Source organism: Podarcis vaucheri (genome assembly GCF_965113315.1).
Source record: "Podarcis vaucheri genome assembly, chromosome: 17".
Classification (NCBI taxonomy): domain Eukaryota; kingdom Metazoa; phylum Chordata; class Lepidosauria; order Squamata; family Lacertidae; genus Podarcis; species Podarcis vaucheri.
The window spans coordinates 20,592,585-20,610,175 of NC_138755.1; the positions used below are offsets into that span (position 1 = coordinate 20,592,585).

Genomic DNA, 17,591 nt, shown 5'->3' on the forward strand with positions numbered 1-17,591 from the left:
CTGTCTCCTAGCAACCGCCCGGACAGCTTTGTCCCCTTCACGTGACGCAACCGTGGAGAGGGGGCGGGACGAGGCAGCGGCGCGGTAAGCTCATAAGCCGGCGACGCGGCGTTGTTGCCGGAAGTGCCTCCCGCAGGAACTTCCGGCGGGACCTTGTAGTAGAAGCCGGAAATCCAGGCTGAGACGGGGCAGGGATGGCTCTGTGGCTGCCGCGCTCCCGGGACCTGCGCGCGGGGCAGCAGGAAGACCTTCCCCGGCCAGGCACTCAGGTACAGCCGCTCCTCCGGCAGAGACGCCGAGAGGCTCCTTGGAAGGACTTGCTCCCCTTCTCCGAGAGGGGCGCTCGCAGGAACGGGGCAGCGGGGGGTCCGGTTCCTTCCCCTCCCTTGGTCGGTGGCGTCGCTCGAGGCGCCTTGGCGGGCCTGGCCTGGCTGCTGATCTCTCCTTATCCCCCCCCCCCGACTTCGTCACTTTGGCCGTCTCCCTGGGGCCCCCTGGAGTCTGAGGATAATACAGAGTTATTAGAAGCATGCTGTTGTTAATCGTGTCCGACTCTTCGTGACCCCATGGACCAGAGCATGCCAGGCACTCCTGTCTTCCACTGCCTCCCGCAGTTTGGTCAAACTCATGCTGGTAGCTTCGAGAACACTGTCCAACCATCTTGTCCTCTGTCGTCCCCTTCTCCTTGTGCCCTCAGTCTTTCCCAACATCAGGGTTTTTTCCAGGGAGTCTTCTCTTCTCATGAGGTGGCCAAAGTATTGGAGCCTCAGCTTCAGAATCTGTCCTTCCAGTGAGCACTCAGGGCTGATTTCCTTCAGAATTGATAGGTTTGATCTTCTTGCAGTCCATGGGATTCTCAAGAGTCTCCTCCAGCACCATAATTCAAAAGCATTAGTTCTTCGGCGATCAGCCTTCTTTATGGTCCAGCTCTCACTTCCATACATCACTACTGGGAAAACCATGGCATTAACTCTACGGACCTTTGTTGGCAAGGTGATGTCTCTGCTTTTTAATTAGAAGCATAGCTGTCAAGTTTTCCCTTTTCTTGCGAGGAATCCTATTCAGAATAAGGAAATTTCTCTTTAAAAAGGGGAAACGTTGACAGCTATGATTAGAAGCTCGGCTCTGCCCTCTCTGGTCCTGGAAGGATCCTTTTAAAAAGTCCCATATGCTCAGAGACTTTGCGCCTGTTCATTGGGGGATATAGGAAGCCCAGAGCACTTGTTCTTTAGATGTCCCTTTTATGAAGAGGCACATAGTGAGACCATTGATCCCCTGCTGGTGAGGCTCGCTGACCTCCCGGAAAAGCAAAAATGTGACCTTTGCCTGTTAGGCAAAGATCATAAGACGACCCATTTAATCGCCATATTCTGTGTACAGATCTGTAGGCGGAGACCATCCCCCAACCCAAACTAGTTCGTTAAGAAAATCCCCAAACTCGGTTCCATGGGTGACTCTGGATCATCTCTCGGTGGTAGCTTATCTTAAAGTTTTAAGTGTCTATGTGCTTATCGCATTTATAAATTTTAAATTTATTGTTGTACATTGTTTTAAATGTTTGCTTTCCTTCTGGGATTGTACCCCCAAGTGTGTTTTATAAGCTGGTCTCTGACAGTAATAAAAAAATTATCTACAGGATTATTATTATTATTGTGCCGCATTTAATTGTGAAAGTGCCATGTCCTGGAGAGCTTTGTCCTGTGTTTCAGGTCTCCTCTCTCTTTCTGTGCTAAGTTTGGGGTCCTCTCCCAATGCATGTGTGTGAAAGGTTGTGTATTTTAAGCTCTGGGCTGCCAAGCACAGGCAGAGTTACAAATCCATGGTTGTGTGCATAAGAGAGGGGGGGGAGAGAGAAATTGCATCCTGTTAGGCTGTAATAGATTGTAATGGGTTGCTTCAAAGTCGCTTCAGCGCCAGATGGGCGAAAAAATGCCCTCCTTTATTTTGCCAGAACAGAGGTGGCAAAATGGGATCTGGTTCTAAATCCAGCCTGCAGACGGTCCAGGAATCAGCGTGTTTTTACATTAGTAGAATGTGTCCTTTTATTTAAAATGCATCTCTGGGTTATTTGTGGGGCCTGCCTGGTGTTTTTACATGAGTAGAATGTGTGCTTTTATTTAAAATGCATCTCTGGGTTATTTGTGGAGCATAGGAAGTTCATATTTATTTTCAAAATGTAGTCTGGCCTCCCACAAGATCTAAGGGACAGTGGACCAGCCCCCTGATGAAAAAGTTTGCCAACCCCTGATTTTTAACTGTTTACAGTGGTCTTTAAGATAAGTTATAAATTTCCCCCATTCCTTATTAAAATTTCAGTCTTTCTGATTCTTCCGGTCATTTTAGCCATTCCAGCATGGTACATCAACTTCATCTGCCATTCTTCTCTGGTAGGAACTTTATCTTCTTTCCATCTCTGGGCCAATTGGCCTACCTGCTGTATTCACTGAGACCTACATCAAGTAACCACTAAGGGCTGAAGCCATGCAGCTGCTTCGTACGCATGTTTGCTTAGAAATAAACCTCTGTGTGTTCTTTTTGAATGCATTCCTAAGTAAGCATGCCTAGGATTTCACACTTACCTGGCAGGAACCCCATTGAACTCAGTGGACTCTGTTGGATGGTACTGTTTGTTTCATAGGGCAATTGGAAGTACTTAATATGGATTAGTTACCTTTTGGTACAGCCAGTTGTGAAGGATGAAACCTTCCTTTCTTCTGGCAGGGAAACCAAAGGAAACCAGGCTAACAGAGGTAGGGTGGAATGACCTGTTACTCCTACACCACTTCATTCTCATCCTGTTCCATTCACCTTTATGCAATCCCTTGTCTCCTAAGCCTGTCAGGCAACTTAGTACTGGCATGGAAATCCAACAGGCTGTCAGAGTGGAGAGATTGATCACTCCAAGCCTCTACCCACCAGTCTGCTTTGCAAAAAGCATTTGTTTATTAATGTGTTAAGAGGTAGTAGTAATAATAATTTATTATTTGTACCCTGCCCATCTGGCACAGTTTCCCCAACCACTCTGGGTGGCTTCCAACAAAGAAGCCAATTGGCCCACGCGCATGCGCGTGATGTCAATTTGTGCTTCCAACAAAGACCAAAAATACACTAAAATGTCACACATTAAAAACTTCCCTGAACAGGGCTGCCTTCAGATGTCTTCTGAATGTCAGGTAATTGTTTATCTCTTTGACATCTGATGGGAGGGTGTTCCACAGGGCGGGTGCCACTACCGAAAAGGCCCTCTGCCTGGTTCCCTGTAGCTTTGCGTCTCGCAATGAGGGCCCTCGGCGCTGGACCTCAGCATATGGGCAGAACGATGTGGGTGAAGACGCTCCTTCAGGTATACTCGGCCGATGCCGTTTAGGGCATTAAAGGTCAACACCAACACTTTGAATTGTGCTTGGAAATGTACTGGGAGCCAATGTAGGTCGTTATGTGGTCTCGGCGGCCACCCCCAGTCACCAGTCTAGCTGCCGCATTCTGGATTAGTTGTAGTTTCCGGTAGCCCCACGTAGAGCGCACTGCAGTAGTCCAAGCGGGAGATAACTAGAGCATGCACCACTCTGGCGAGACAGTCTGCGGGCAGGTAGGGTCTCAGCCTGCGTACCAGGTGTAGCTAGTAGACAGCTGCCCTTGATACAGAATTGACCTGCACCTCCATGGACAGCTGTGAGTCGAAAATGACTCCCAGGCTGCACACCTGGTCCTGCAAGGGCACAGTTACCCCATTCAGGATCAGGGAGTCCTCCACATCAGCCCACCCCCTGTCCCCCAAGAACAGTACTTCTGTCTTGTCAGGATTCAACCTCAATCCATTAGCTGCCATCCATCCTCCAACCACCTCCAGACACTCGCACAGGACCTTCACTGCCATCACTGGTTCTGATTTGAAAGAGAGGTAGAGCTGGGTATCATCTGCATCTGAAACCTATGGAGGGGGCGGGTTTCTTCTTCTATGTAGTCAGCGGAGAAGTATAGTCTGCTATCTTTTTAAAAGCTTAGTAACTTTTGAGGGTTTATTCACAAAGTTTTTAATAGCATCCTTTAACTGTCTTCTCACTATTTTTGGTGCATTTTTATGTTGAGGTTTCAATGCTATTAATGATAGTGATTCCAGACCCAATGAGTGATATTTATTTTGGAATAATGTAAATGTCATCTCACCGCTGGAATGAGGATAGACCTGCATTTGTGGAGCAGGTCAACCTGGTCAGCTTTGCTTTGCCAAAACTTTTTAATGGGTCAAAGCAAATACAGTGGTACCTCGGGTTAAGTACTTAATTTGTTCCGGAGGTCCATTCTTAACCTGAAACTGTTCTTAACCTGAAGCACCACTTTAGCTAATGGGGCCTCCGGCTGTCACCGTGCCGCCGGAGCATGATTTCTGTTCTCATCCCGAAGCAAAGTTCTTAACCCAAGGTACTATTTCTGGGTTACCGGAGTCTGTAACCTGAAGCGTCTGTAACCCGTGGTACCACTGTATCGGCCTCATGCTGCCTCTTATTTTTATTTCTGGCATATTTCCTGAACTGACCAGCTCTGAGGGCTCTTGGATTGCCTCACAATTAAAGATAAATGTATCAAAATATAAAACCATAGAGGCAAGAAAAGACAACATAAAGCCTTGTAATTAAATACATTTGTTGTAGCTTTAAGCCCCTGAGAAGCACAATTGCAATGGAGACCTGCTGTGAGTTGTGATGGTTGTATCCAATTTTGTCCCTGCACAAGTAGAAAAGACTTAAGTGTGTTCAATATTATTATTATTTTCTCCTCCATGCTATCTTCTGCATGCCCTCACAATCTGCTTTGTTTTCTTCCTGCCCTATAGCTCTCCAGAGCAGATTTTGAGGGTTGCGTCTGGGAGGAGAAATATCCTTGACTGAACAGAAGTCCACTTGCCCAGTGTTACATTCCACCCTGTGTGTTTATATGTGGGGAATGAGGACACAAGGTTGCACATTTTTCTAGGTCTTTGCTTAGATACAAAGCACTCCTTTTATGTATCTATTTTGTATACAGTCCCTTGGGCAAGCATGCATTTGAAAAATACTCTTAATTCGTCTACACTCTACAGACTGTGTAAATTCTGTCCATTTCGCTCCCAAATAATCAAAAGGTTTTTTTTCTTAACACAGATTTATGACGGGATTGAATTGGCTTGTCAGCAGCAAAAGGAATTTGTAAAGAGTTCTGTGGAGTGCAAATGGAATTTAGCAGAAGCCCAGCAGAAACTTGGCAGTTTAGCGTTGCACAACTCCGAGTCCATGGACCAGGAAAATGCCAAAGCACAGACTGAAGCTGCAGAGTTGAAATGGAGGGAGGAAGAATGGCGGCGGAAGGAGGAGGTGTTAAGGCAAAAGGAAAGACAGGAGCTGTGGAATACAGATGTTGTTAGTAAAGAGGTATTTAATAAGGTATGGAACAATTCAGATTGCCTAAAACCAAGACACAGCCACAAAAGATGCATAGAAGCTGCAGAGCACTTTTAAAGCAGTTAGGTAACACGTGTTACTACTGTACTGTATCTGAACGCTGTCCAATGCCCACAGTTCTGCCCGTGCAGTCATACCTCCGGTTGCGAATGTGATCCGTGTGGGAGGCACATTCGCAACTAGCAGCACCGCGTCTGCACCGGCGCATGACGCGATTCTGCACATGCGCATGACTTTCTTTTGTGCTTCTGCGCATTCACAAGCGCCAAAACCCAGAAGTAACCCGTTCCGGTACTGCAATTTCAGTTGGTTTAGGCACATGTAACTCAGTACAGTGGTACCTCGGGTTAAGTACTAAATTCGTTCCGGAGGTCTGTTCTTAACCTGAAACTGTTCTTAACCTGAAGCACCACTTTAGCTAATGGGACCTCCTGCTGCCGCTGCGCCACCGGAGCACAATTTCTGTTCTCATCCTGAAGCAAAGTTCTTAACCCGAGGTATTTCTGGGTTAGCGGAGTATGTAACCTGAAGCGAATGTAACCCAAGGTACCACTGTATAGGAGTGAGCTCCTAAAAGTTCTTGTTCTGCTGCATCCCAGAAATCATCTCGAAGAGTGCTGCTGTGGGTATTCAGATTTCAAACAATGTATTTCATATCAGAGAAGCAGGGTATGTTTCACAAGTCAGCTAAGCTTAGACTACTGTGTTCCCATTGACTTTTCGTAGGCAGACTTAATACAGACTCCACCCACCTGAGAGTAAGCCCCATTGAATTCAATTGGACTCCTGAGTAGGCATGGTTAGGTTTGCACGGTTGAACTGGCGAATGAATGATTCAAATTCAGACCAAAGAGTTAATGAGAAAGCCACTCTGGAATTTTAAATAGCACATGTGCCAGGTCTTTAAAATTCAAGCTCTTATGAAATAAAAGCTGTAAAGACATTATGCACAACCTGAACTAGGAGTAATTTGCAAAGGGTCTGATTTTCCTCACAACCTGCCCTCCAAAATAGTTTCTTCTTCGAACTGAGTTATTTGGGAAACTGCTGATCAGCTGCTAAAGGCTGCATTCACACAACACGCAAATTAAGTCTTCTTGTGGCTGGGCTGAGCTAAGCTAAATGTGTTGTCTGAATCAGGACCTGTAACCTAGATTTATTCTTGGCTATAGCTCACGCTTAACCACAAGTCCTTGTTCATATAACACGATAAGCCAAATCTTGACTTAGCTTGATGTGGTGCTAGCAGCAAAGAGGATTGTGGAGGAGCCGGTGGTTGCCTTAACATGCCATGCAAACCATACCTGTTTGTGATCTGGAATGATCTGTCTTCTGCAACAGATACTCTTGACATCTTCCACTGATAAGTGACTCCTGAACAATTGCAGCGTTGTAATAATTTCTTGCTAAGTATTGTGATGGGGTAGATAATTAACCAACACTGAAATTCTGTTTGCCAGAGTTTTATTAATCAAATGAAAAGGAAAGAAACGGAAGATGATGCAACAAAATCATTCATGCAAAAACATGAGCAGAAGATTAGGCATTTTGGTAAGCTTATATTTGGTTATTTTTCTTAGCCTCTGTTTATCATGAGCTGTAACATCACACCAGCACTGTATATTCACATTTTAGAAAGTGAAGCAATTTGCTTTAAGTCCTTAGGATTCTTGGGCTTGCATTTTATATGGTAGTAGTGCCATAGTAGTGGGACGCGGGTGGCGCTGTGGGTAAAACCTCAGCACCTAGGACTTGCCGATCGCATGGTTGGCGGTTCGACGCGGCGGGGTGCGCTCCCGTTGTTCGGTCCCAGCGCCTGCCAACCTAGCAGTTCGAAAGCATCCCCGGGTGCAAGTAGATAAATAGGGACCGCTTACCAGCGGGAAGGTAAACGGCGTTCCGTGTGCTGCGCTGGCTCGCCAGATGCAGCTTGTCACGCTGGCCACGTGACCCGGAAGTGTCTGCGGACAGCGCTGGCTCCCGGCCTATAGAGTGAGATGAGCGCACAACCCTAGAGTCTGGCAAGACTGGCCCGTACGGGCAGGGGTACCTTTACCTTTACCTTTAGTGCCATCCTTAGGTGACTGAGCTGAACCCTATGGGAATCAGACCACTGTTAAATTCATAGTTTTTTTGGGGGGGGAGCACAGCATGGCTAACTTTTATGGTGATTTTATAGACAACTTTGAGCTCAAGTCACATAAGACCATTTTTTAATTTGAAAAAGAACTATTTTGGTTGCATCTCATTGTTTTTCCAGGCATGTTGAGCAGATGGCTTGACAGTCAGAGATTTCTCTCTGAGCACCCATACCTTGTCTGCGAAGAAACAGCTCAATACCTCCTTTTATGGTGCTTCCATCTAGAAGCTGAACAGGTATAATTTACATGCCATTCTACTTTGAAATGGAGAAAGGTGTACAAATAGATCGGTTTCTGATTTTATCCTTCCATCTGGTTCTAGACATCAAGACTGTTCTGAAACCTAGAATGCTCTGGTGAGGACCGGTAGCCTATCACTGCATGTTAATGTCATCTTATCCGCTAGATTGAACCATCAAGAAATCAGGAGAGGGTAAAATGAAGGTGTAATATGACCTCGCAATCCCTGCACTAATAAACATATCTTCTCTTTCATTAATCTGTGGAGGGAAAGATATAGTCTCAGATAAACTACGTGTTGAGATTTCACAAACAATAAGTACATTTTTTTAAGGAGGTCTTTTGCTCTGAACTCACAGCTAGGTTTATTATTGTCCTCCTGCAAGCTGTGAACTGGCTTTCTCAAGCAAGCATCTGCCAAGGAAGTTTTTCATTTTGAAATTGCACCATGATAGCTGCAGCTCCTCACGGCATTGACCCACCCTTTGCTTTGCTGCTGCTCTTAAAAGGTGATGATTCACCTCCCATTCAGTTGTGTTAGATCGTACTTTTAAAATTAATGCCAGCCATGGGGGCACTATTATTATTACTTGGAGAGGAGAGTGTTCCTGGTGCTACAAAGCCCCAATAGGCAGCTGCTTGTTTAGCTTTCTCACTCAGCTCAGTGCTATAGACACACCTTTACTTTAAAATGTCTTTGTTAACTTGCAAATTTGGTTCTTTTTGTCTCATTTGCTTTGTTTGTCACACCCTGAGCTCTTTGGAAGAGTGTGATTTGAATGGCTTCCATATGGTTCTTCGGTAACACTGGTCGACAACAAATTTGTTGTCTGCGTTTTTTCAGTTGATTTAGGATGAATCTGATGCACTGAATCCAAAAATCACATTGGTTTTGCTCAATCAGGTCAAGTTTTTGAGCTATGGCCACATGTCTTTTTTTACGTTTTTGTTCACATGTTCGCTTGTGTGGAGCATTTTAGAAGAAGTTGGTGGGAGTAAAATGCCATGCTGAATAATTGTTTTGATTGGAAATAATTATTTTAATGACAAGAAGTATTCAAGTTTGATAGTTCTGGGTGATTATGTCGAAAAAGGGATCAGTTTGAAGTCATAAAACCTTGAAATCTTCCATAAATTGGTGCGGCAAAGCAGAAAGTTGGGGGATTAAAACTAAGTTAATCCTGATCTTCAATCAGCACGTCATCCTGTAGCTCATTGTGATGAAATTCCTGTGCCTATCTTCGGAGAACTTCCTGATATTAGTGACGAAGATGCCTCCAGTGTTGAATTACATGAAGAAGAAGTGGTTCTTGAAGATGATGCTCCACATCCATTTTCCCAAAAGGAGTTGAATGATCTAGTTCGCGACCTCAGCTTGTCAAAGGACTCTGCCGAACTGTTGGCATCCAGATTGAAGGGGGGAAAACCTCCTCTCTGACAGTGCTCGCATCACCTTCTTCCGCAACAGGCATCAAGTGTACCTCCGTTTTTTCTCGGAAGAGAAGGACTTGGTGTACTGTGCAGATATTGCACAGCTTCTGCTCAAGCTTGGAGTGCCACAGTACGAACCCAAAGATTGGAGACTGTTCATTGACAGCAGCAAGTGATCACTGAAATGTGTTCTGCTACACAACGGCAACCAGTTTGCCTCTATACCCCTGGCTCACTCGACTACACTGAAGGAGAACTATGAAGCGGTGAAGTATGTGCTGGACAAAATTGGTTATGATCAGCATAAGTGGTTTATTTGTGTTGACCTGAAGATGGTGAACTTTTTGTTGGGACAACAGTCAGGCTTCACCAAGTACCCATGTTTTCTGTGCATGTGGGATAGTAGGGACCGTGCTCAGCATTACACGAAGGACTGGCCTGTGCGGGAGGAATTGGTGCCTTGCAAAGAAAGGAACGTCATCAACGACCCTCTGGTGGACAGAGACAGAATACTCTTCCCACCGCTGCACATCAAGCTCGGCTTAATCAAGCAGTTCACCAAGGTTCTGGACAAGGATGGTGACTGCTTCACTTACTTGTGCCAGGCTTTTCCAGGATTGACCATGGAGAAGTTGAAAGCTGGCATCTTTGACAGTCCTCAGATCCGTCAGCTCATCAGAGATCCAGAGTTCAGAAACTCAATGAACGAAGTGGAACTGGAAGCGTGGAAGGCATTTGTTCTGGTAGTGAAGAACTTTCTTGGCAACAATAAGGCCAGAAACTACGCAGAACTTGTCAACAACATGCTGACTGCTTTCAGAAACCTGGGCTGCAACATGAGCGTCAAGATGCACTACCTATTTTCACATCTGGACCGGTTTCCTGAGAACCTGGGTTCAATGAGTGACGAGCAGGGGGAGAGATTCCATCAGGACATGAAAGAGATGGAGACCAGGTATCAGGGTCGCTGGGACGCAGTCATGGTGGCTGACTACTGTTGGACTCTGAAGAGAGACCTCCCTGCCGCTGAGCATTCCAGGAGTTCCAAGAAACAAAAGTTCAAGCCCTGAAGTTTGAAAAATGGTGAAGCAACATGCAATTTATGTGTACTTACCTTTATCAATGTCCACCATTCAGTTTACAGTAAACCTGACCTGATGGAGAGAAATGGATGCCATTTCCTGATTCAGCAGTGCAAAAATACCCTAAATCAGTTGTAGAAATCTAGACAACATTCAAAAAGTAAAAAATTGTTGCCCAGCGTAATCTACTCCAGCAGTTTAAGATGCCAAACTTGCTTGGCTTCAGACAATACCAACCAAACTATTATGGGACAGCAAATCATTTCTGTCTACAAACCTAAGACTTTGCAACTTGATAAAAGTTTGATCTACCTATGGGCCTATTAAGTTTTTGCTTTACCCCACGTTAAGGGTGGGGAAACCAGCTTTCTAGAAGTTCATGGCCATCTCTGACCATCGGCCATGCCGGCTGGGGCTGGTGGGAATTAGGCTGAAGAGCCACATGTTCCCCATCCCTGCCCTGTGTGTTTTTAATAGCAGATCTTCCTGTACACCTGCTGTACACCTGCTGTGAGCTAATGGCTTCAGATACGGTTTATTTTTATCTATATGTAAAAGTATGAATTGCAAAGAGATTAAATTGTGTAGGTACCTTGCATTCCTCCCCATGGACCCTTGGAAATCTCCCTATCTCTGAGAACTGACTCTCAAAAGGCTTGTTGTGCGATGCGTGAGTCTCAGCTTTGCAACAATAATCCACAATAACTAGGGCTGGGAGATATTGCTATATATTGTCCAAAACTGGTTGGACATCCATATCATGATTTGGTTTCATAATTTTTGGCCTGGGAATATATTGCAAATCATGGTGCGTGTGTGTGTGTGTGTGTGTGTGTGTGTGCTTTGTAAAAATCACAATGTGGGGGAAATTGCAAAGCCATTTTCTCTTGATTCCTGCAGCCCCTGTTGATTTTGCCAGCTCAGTTCTTCCCTGCCTCCGACAAGAGGCAGCAAATCACAAGAGCAGGCGCTGGCAAAAATCACGATGCAGGAAAACCCGTGAAGTCAGCCAATGCCTTTACATGGCTCCATCCTTATTTCAGACAACGTACTGTATCAGTATATTGCGATGTTCAGCTGGTGATATATTAACGCTGTTGAAAACCAGATATCGCCCAGTCCTAGCTATAACTTAAGCTTAATTACAGCTAGCCGTGTATAGCTACACACACACACATACACAACCATGAAGGGGATATGTTGTTGGTTCCTTACATATTGATTTCACCTTATTTTCAGAAAGGCGCTCTGATGGAACAAGTAGCTCACCAAGCAGTGGTAATGCAGTTTATTATAGAAATGGCCAAAAGCTGTAACGTGGATCCACGAGGATGTTTCCGTCTATTTTTCCAAAGAGCTAAAGTAAGTTGGGCTTTCTTTGTGCGTGTGTTTTTTTAATTGTGTTTTATAAACTAGAATAATGTTATAGAAATAAGTATATCAAGTTTTCTCATGTCGTACGTATATCACAAAAATAGCACAATAAATGTGGGGAAATATCTGCAAAATATTAGTGGTCAATGTCTGAGTCCTTGGTTTATGAATTGGTTTAAATAATTAGGAAGAAGGAGAAGGGGAGAAGAGAGTGGCAGGTGGGGTGGGGTTGGGTGGTTATGCTTCTATTATTCTACTTAGCGGGGTTGTATGGGTTCTCTTACTCTTCACTTCTTGTATTTCCTTGGTGGTGAGAGAGGTTTGGTGTGGTTGATTGTCTTTGGGTAGGTTGGGCTTTCTATTTAGGGTGGAGCATGCTGAATAGTTTTGAGGGATCCATTCGATCCCTAGCAGAAGGTTCGTTTTAGATGCTAAAATGCCTATTCTGGTCTGATAATTAAGCTTATTTATAACTTTCCTGACCACAGATCCAGCCTAGGGGATGAGCAAGCACCTGCTCCTACAAAGGGATTTTCCCTTCCCCTCCTCTTCCGTACATTCGCCCTCAAAATCTGCTTTTAAGGGTTAGGGGCAGATTTGGGAGGCATGCAGGGGGCTGTGGGGGAGAGGGACAAACTGGAAGTCCCTTTGGGCAAGCAGGCAGATGTCACTGTATGTTGCATTATTTTTTTTCCCAGCACAGGGTGAAAAAAACTATTTAATTGCTTGTTGTTTGTTTGACAGACGGGAGAAGAAGGCTATTTGGAGGCTTTTAAAAATGAACTTGAAGCATTCAAATCGAGAGTGAGGTTTTGTTCACAGTCTCAGAACTTTCAAGCTAATCCTACTCAGAATCCTTCATTTTATCCTGATTTCAATTGTATAGGAGGGCTTGCATCCTTTCCACAGGCAAGTCTTAACTTTTTTATAGTGAATGGGTAGCTGGCCTAAGATACTTTTGTCATCCTTTCCTTTGAGCGCTTTGCTAGAAAAATGTTTGTTTCCTCTTCCTACCTTAAAATGGTTTGGGGGAGAGGAGAGGGGGTAATATACCTAAAATATTAGAATTTTTTTTCTGTGGGCTGAAAATGGCAAAACTAGCACTTATTCAAGCGAAGAGACTTTTGTATCCAGTGTGTATAACTGGACTGGACAGTACTGCTTCCAGCCGTTCGCACTCAAATAGCACCATCCCAGAGGTGTACTGAATTAAGTTTAGTCCCCAAATCACAGGCAAGCAGTGTTGCACATTCATTGCATGGGAACATAGAATAAGGTTCGTTTTCCACCTGTCTGTTCTGGGAATTGTGGCCGTAGGATGAGCCATGTGAAACCAGACCCGTCAATCCCCGTGCAGCTGTTTAAAACCCGTCTACTCAGTTTTCCTGCTTTGGTCTGTGGTTAATACGGACGCAGGTGGTGCTGCGGTCTAAACCACTGAGCCTCTTGGGCTTGTCAGCGGTTCAAATCCCTGCGATAGAGTGAGCTCCTGTTGCTCTGTCCCAGCTCCTGCCAACCTGGCAATTCAAAAGCACACCAGTGCAAGTAGATAAATGGGTACTGCTGTGGTGGGAAGTTAAACGGCATTTCTGTGTGCTCTGGTTTCCTTCACAGTGTCCCATTGTGCCAGAAGTGGTTTAGTCTTTCTAGCCACATGACCCAGAAAGCTGTCTGTGGACAAATGCCAGCTCCCTCGGCCTGAAAGCGAGATCAGTGCCGCAACCCCATAGTCGCCTATGACTGAACTTAACCATCCTGGGGTCCTTTACCTTAATACAGATGCTTTGGAGTCAAGTTGGGGGTGATGTCCTTCCTGGCTTCAGCAGACTGACATTTCTAGGTTATGAATACTTACTACATAGCTTACTGGTTCATTATATGTATGCACTTTCTGCACTCAGAATGGTACATAGGGTCATCCCGTCCCCCGTTTATCCTCATAACTTCCCCATCAGGTAAATGTAGCTGAGAGATAGTGACTCATCCAGTGAACTTTGTGTCTGAACAGAGATTTGAACTTGGGTCATCCTGATCTAAGACCTATAGCACATATGCCCCTGTTTCTATTTTTCCAGTCCATGGAGTGATTCAGTTCAGTTTTAACTTTCCAGCCACCATCTGTCTCTCCCCACTCAGCCCCCAGTTCATGTTAGCCATCGCCCCACGCATAAACATTCCAGTAGCCAATATGAAACTATTGGATGAAGTGGCTCTCATCAGATTCTTGAGGATTTCCTCAGATTACTTGCTTTGAAGATGTATGCAGTAAGTCTCAGCCTTCCCTGGACTTTGCTGTTGCTTCTTACCCTGTCCATGTTTCTTAATCGGTGTAAGGCCGGCTCTGATTTCTGCATCAAAAGAACAGTTTTGTAGCCTTGCACGAAGCTCCTGGCTTACCTCTGGGCAGTGGCTAGTAATTGCTCAGAAGACGAAAACAGGGAAGACTGCTGGTATACTATGAGACTGGATGGCGACTATACTACGGTTGAATGTTGCAAAATAAACTGTTCACAACCCTACAGGTGATTAGGAGGCAGGAAGTTTTCTGCGACTCAAACCAGAGTTTTGTGTCTAGTTCCTGTCTTCAGCTGACTTGTTTCTTGTTCTCTTCTTGGTTACAGAATGCAGATTCACTTCAGGGCTGCAGTTTGAACTCAGTGGTACACAGAGACGAAGACGAACCTAAAATGATGGATACAGTATAGTATTCCTAAGACTGAGCCCAAGTTTTCTTATTAACAAAAAGAAGAATGTGGCAAATTTCCTAGACTTATTTTTATGGGTACTGCACTTTATTTTGAGTGTTTGTTTTTGGGAGAGAGGGTATTCCAGAAACACACTTGTCTTTTTGTTGGAAAATGTGCTGCTATGTTTTTGGGGGTTTTTTAGGAGAGGGGGATTATTGTGTGTTACTGAATGTGAAACTGGATGTTTTTCTGCTACTACTAAACCTTGCCTTTTTAATTTTAGGAATCAGAGTTTGAAAAAGAATCTGCACAGTTGCAATGTTTACAATTGATTGATTCTAGAAGGAATCTGCTTTAATCTTATTAGGAATACCCTTATCTCCCTTAGGATACTAAAAATCACTGTAAAGCATTCTGTTGCTTGTAATGGTTGATGCTCAGATCTGATTTTATCATGAATAGCAATATATCAGTGGTTGCTATCAACTTTGCAGATCTGAATGGCTCAGATAAAAGCACTGGCCTTTTAACTCTGTTACAGGGATTGTTTTTTGGGGGAAAGACCTTTTAATATTTTGTTTTGCCACTTTTATGTCTTGATGTGTAAGTGGCCACAATTTCTTATAATGAAATTATAAACAGTATTTTCTAGAGACACACTCATGGAAAAAAAACCTTCTTTCCTTGACAGAACTGGCTAAAACTATCAGCCATTAGTGAGAGAGGAGAAGACAAATCAATACTAATTGGCTGCCTTTGTACCTAAAAAAAAAAAAAAGTATATTATTCTGTTATGATGTCTTTAAAATGAGCATTTAAGGGCATTCAGGTGCCAAACTGATTTGACCTTGTTTTCAGTTAAGTGTTGTGAGTGTGGCACTTAAAATCTATTTTGGAAGGGTAGCTGTGCGTCAGGGCATGTCGTCAGTTGGCAGTTTTAAAACCAAAACATCTCCAGTGATGTTGTCAGTGTAGGCTGAGCTCTCTTCTCTTTCCCCTGTGTTTTGTTTGTGATACCCAAAGTATATAAAACCACTAGAGGTGGGCGATATTTCGATTCAGCATCTGAAACCGGTATAAAGTTCAAATCGCGATACCGGTTCTGGACTTTCAGAGCTGGCAAGACATCGCTCCCATCCGCCTTCACTGTGCTGGTTGTGGCCGGGGAGCCATGATGTATCGCCAGCTCCAATTGCGTGCTCGCCCGCCTGCGCATTTGCCCTCGCCCGAGCAAGCGGGGCCGGCTGCGTCTTTCCTCCTGGATAGTCGTTCCTCCTGCGACAAACCGGGAGGCAAGAGGCGCCTGCCCCACTTGCTCGGGCAAAGGCAAAACGCGCAGGCAGGCAGAGCACCTTCTCGGCTCCCTGTCCTGAGGCCGGGGCTGGGCTGTAGAGGGAGGGAGGGAGTGGGCAAGAGTCCCTTTGCCCGAGCAAGTGGGCAGCCTCCTTCCATTCCTCCTGGTCGCTCCTCCCTCCCTTCACAGCCCAGTTGCATTTTCAGCCTTCTTCAGTGTTCTTTCAGACATCGTGATGTATCACGACGTCAGGGTATATCACGATGTTGAAAACCAGATATCGCCCAGCCCTAAAAACCACCATTTCTCATCCAGTTATCACACACTGCTTCCACTTAGCTAAACCAGGGATGTAGGTCTGTGTGTTGAAAACATGAACGTGCTGCTAGCTTTTTCTACCAGTGCACAGCCATGTTTACTAAGTGCGTCTTAATCAGCGAAGCACCTTGGGTTGCATCAGTCCCAGAATCAGGAAGGTACTGTAGAATCTGATACGATAAGTTCTTTCGTTTGACTCTGCTCCCTTGCTCTGCCTAATAAGTAGAGGAAAAGTATACAAGGCTTATAGCTAAGTTCCTAAGAAACAAGATACATGCCTGGGGCAGCCTTCCATGTGCACAATGCGGATTGTGTCTGTTGTCTGTCCACTGTCAGGGGGACAAACTGCTTTTTCCACAAAACAGCGGTTCTCCTGGCATTCCCATAATTCTTTGGCTCTTGGCCTACATGTGGAACATAATTCCCTCCTCTAACATTTTCTGGTTAAATATAAATCACTCCCTTCCACTGTGGCTGGACTTTGCAGTTAAAAGGAAATGAAGGTCGCTTGTTTCCTTGGACATGATTATTGTCAAGCCCAATATACAACTGGAGAAGTCTGAGAGGCTAGTTGAGATTGTGAGATGTGATAAGAGAGAATCATGAATGCAGCTATTTTACTTTTGGTGTGGATGGGTGTAAACAATGTTAGACTCCTGGATGCCTCGAACAAAAGGGATGGTGGTCAAGAATACATGAGTTTCTAGGGACTGCATAGTAACACTGAGTGCTTGCATGTAAAAGCTTCTTCCATGTAAAAGATGGTGTTTTGAATAGTAATTCCCTTGAATAATCTTGTTGTATATATGAAATAAAAAAATATTCAATTGTATATTGGAAAAATTATGAATCCCAGAGACCAGGGAATATTTTGGGCAGAAGCAGAACACTTTCAGCAAGGGACTAAAGCTAGAATTTATTATTCCGTTGCCTATGGAACCAGTGTAAAAGACAAAAGCAGATGGGCCTTGGTAATATTAGGTTCTACGCTACGCAGTGTTAACCACCTGCTTGAGCAGTAGAAATCCACTTGTGAAACTAGACTTCTGATTTCTCTCCTCCCTCCTATTTGCCTCCCAATCTGCTCTGGAGAGTTCCCAAACTATTGTGATGGGGACAATATTTGGCATTGGGTATAAAAGCTAAAGAGACAGACATTAACTGTGATGTAAAGTTATGTAATTTTACCTTCGAATCATAGAATTGTTGAGTTGGAAGGGTCCCCGAGGGTCATCTAGACCAACCCCATGTGATGCAGGGATCTCAGTTAAATCAGACATGACAGATGGCCATGCAACCTCCAAGGAAGGAGAGTCCATCACCTCTTGTGGGAGTCTGTTCCACTGTCAAACAACTCTGACTGTCAGAAAGCTCTTCCTGATGTTTAGTGAGAATCTCCTTTCTTGTAACTTGAATCCATTGGTTCAGGTCCTTGCTTCCAGGACAGGAGAAAACAAACTCACTCTATCTTCTATGTGGCAGCCCTTACGAGAGCTATCTTCAAATATCTTATCTCCTCTCAGTCTCTTCATCCCAGGCTAAACATACCCTCCCAACCGTTCCTCATAAGGCTCGGTTTCCAGACC

At 44.7% G+C, this 17,591-nt stretch overlaps 1 protein-coding gene across 1 annotated transcript; it reads left to right on the forward strand.

Annotated features, from left to right (window-relative positions):
• Positions 1 to 129: 129 nt before the first annotated feature.
• On the forward strand, positions 130 to 14,947 carry CDC37L1 (cell division cycle 37 like 1, HSP90 cochaperone). The gene is made up of 7 exons (XM_082205156.1): positions 130 to 269; positions 5,142 to 5,420; positions 6,899 to 6,989; positions 7,699 to 7,814; positions 11,572 to 11,694; positions 12,451 to 12,615; positions 14,328 to 14,947. The coding sequence occupies exons 1-7, from the start codon at positions 195 to 197 to the stop codon at positions 14,409 to 14,411; spliced, it is 933 nt and encodes a 310-aa protein (XP_082061282.1). The 5' UTR covers positions 130 to 194; the 3' UTR covers positions 14,412 to 14,947.
• The last annotated feature ends 2,644 nt before the right edge of the window (positions 14,948 to 17,591 follow it).

What these genes read in the sequence shown, in the direction of transcription:
- CDC37L1 (XM_082205156.1), top strand. Translation starts at nt 195, where the DNA reads ATGGCTCTGTGGCTGCCGCGCTCCCGGGACCTGCGCGCGGGGCAGCAG. An exon ending in TATTTTTCCAAAGAGCTAAA is followed by an intron (nt 11,695 to 12,450) that starts GTAAGTTGGGCT and finishes TTTGTTTGACAG; the next exon opens with ACGGGAGAAGAAGGCTATTT. An exon ending in GGCTTGCATCCTTTCCACAG is followed by an intron (nt 12,616 to 14,327) that starts GCAAGTCTTAAC and finishes TCTTGGTTACAG; the next exon opens with AATGCAGATTCACTTCAGGG.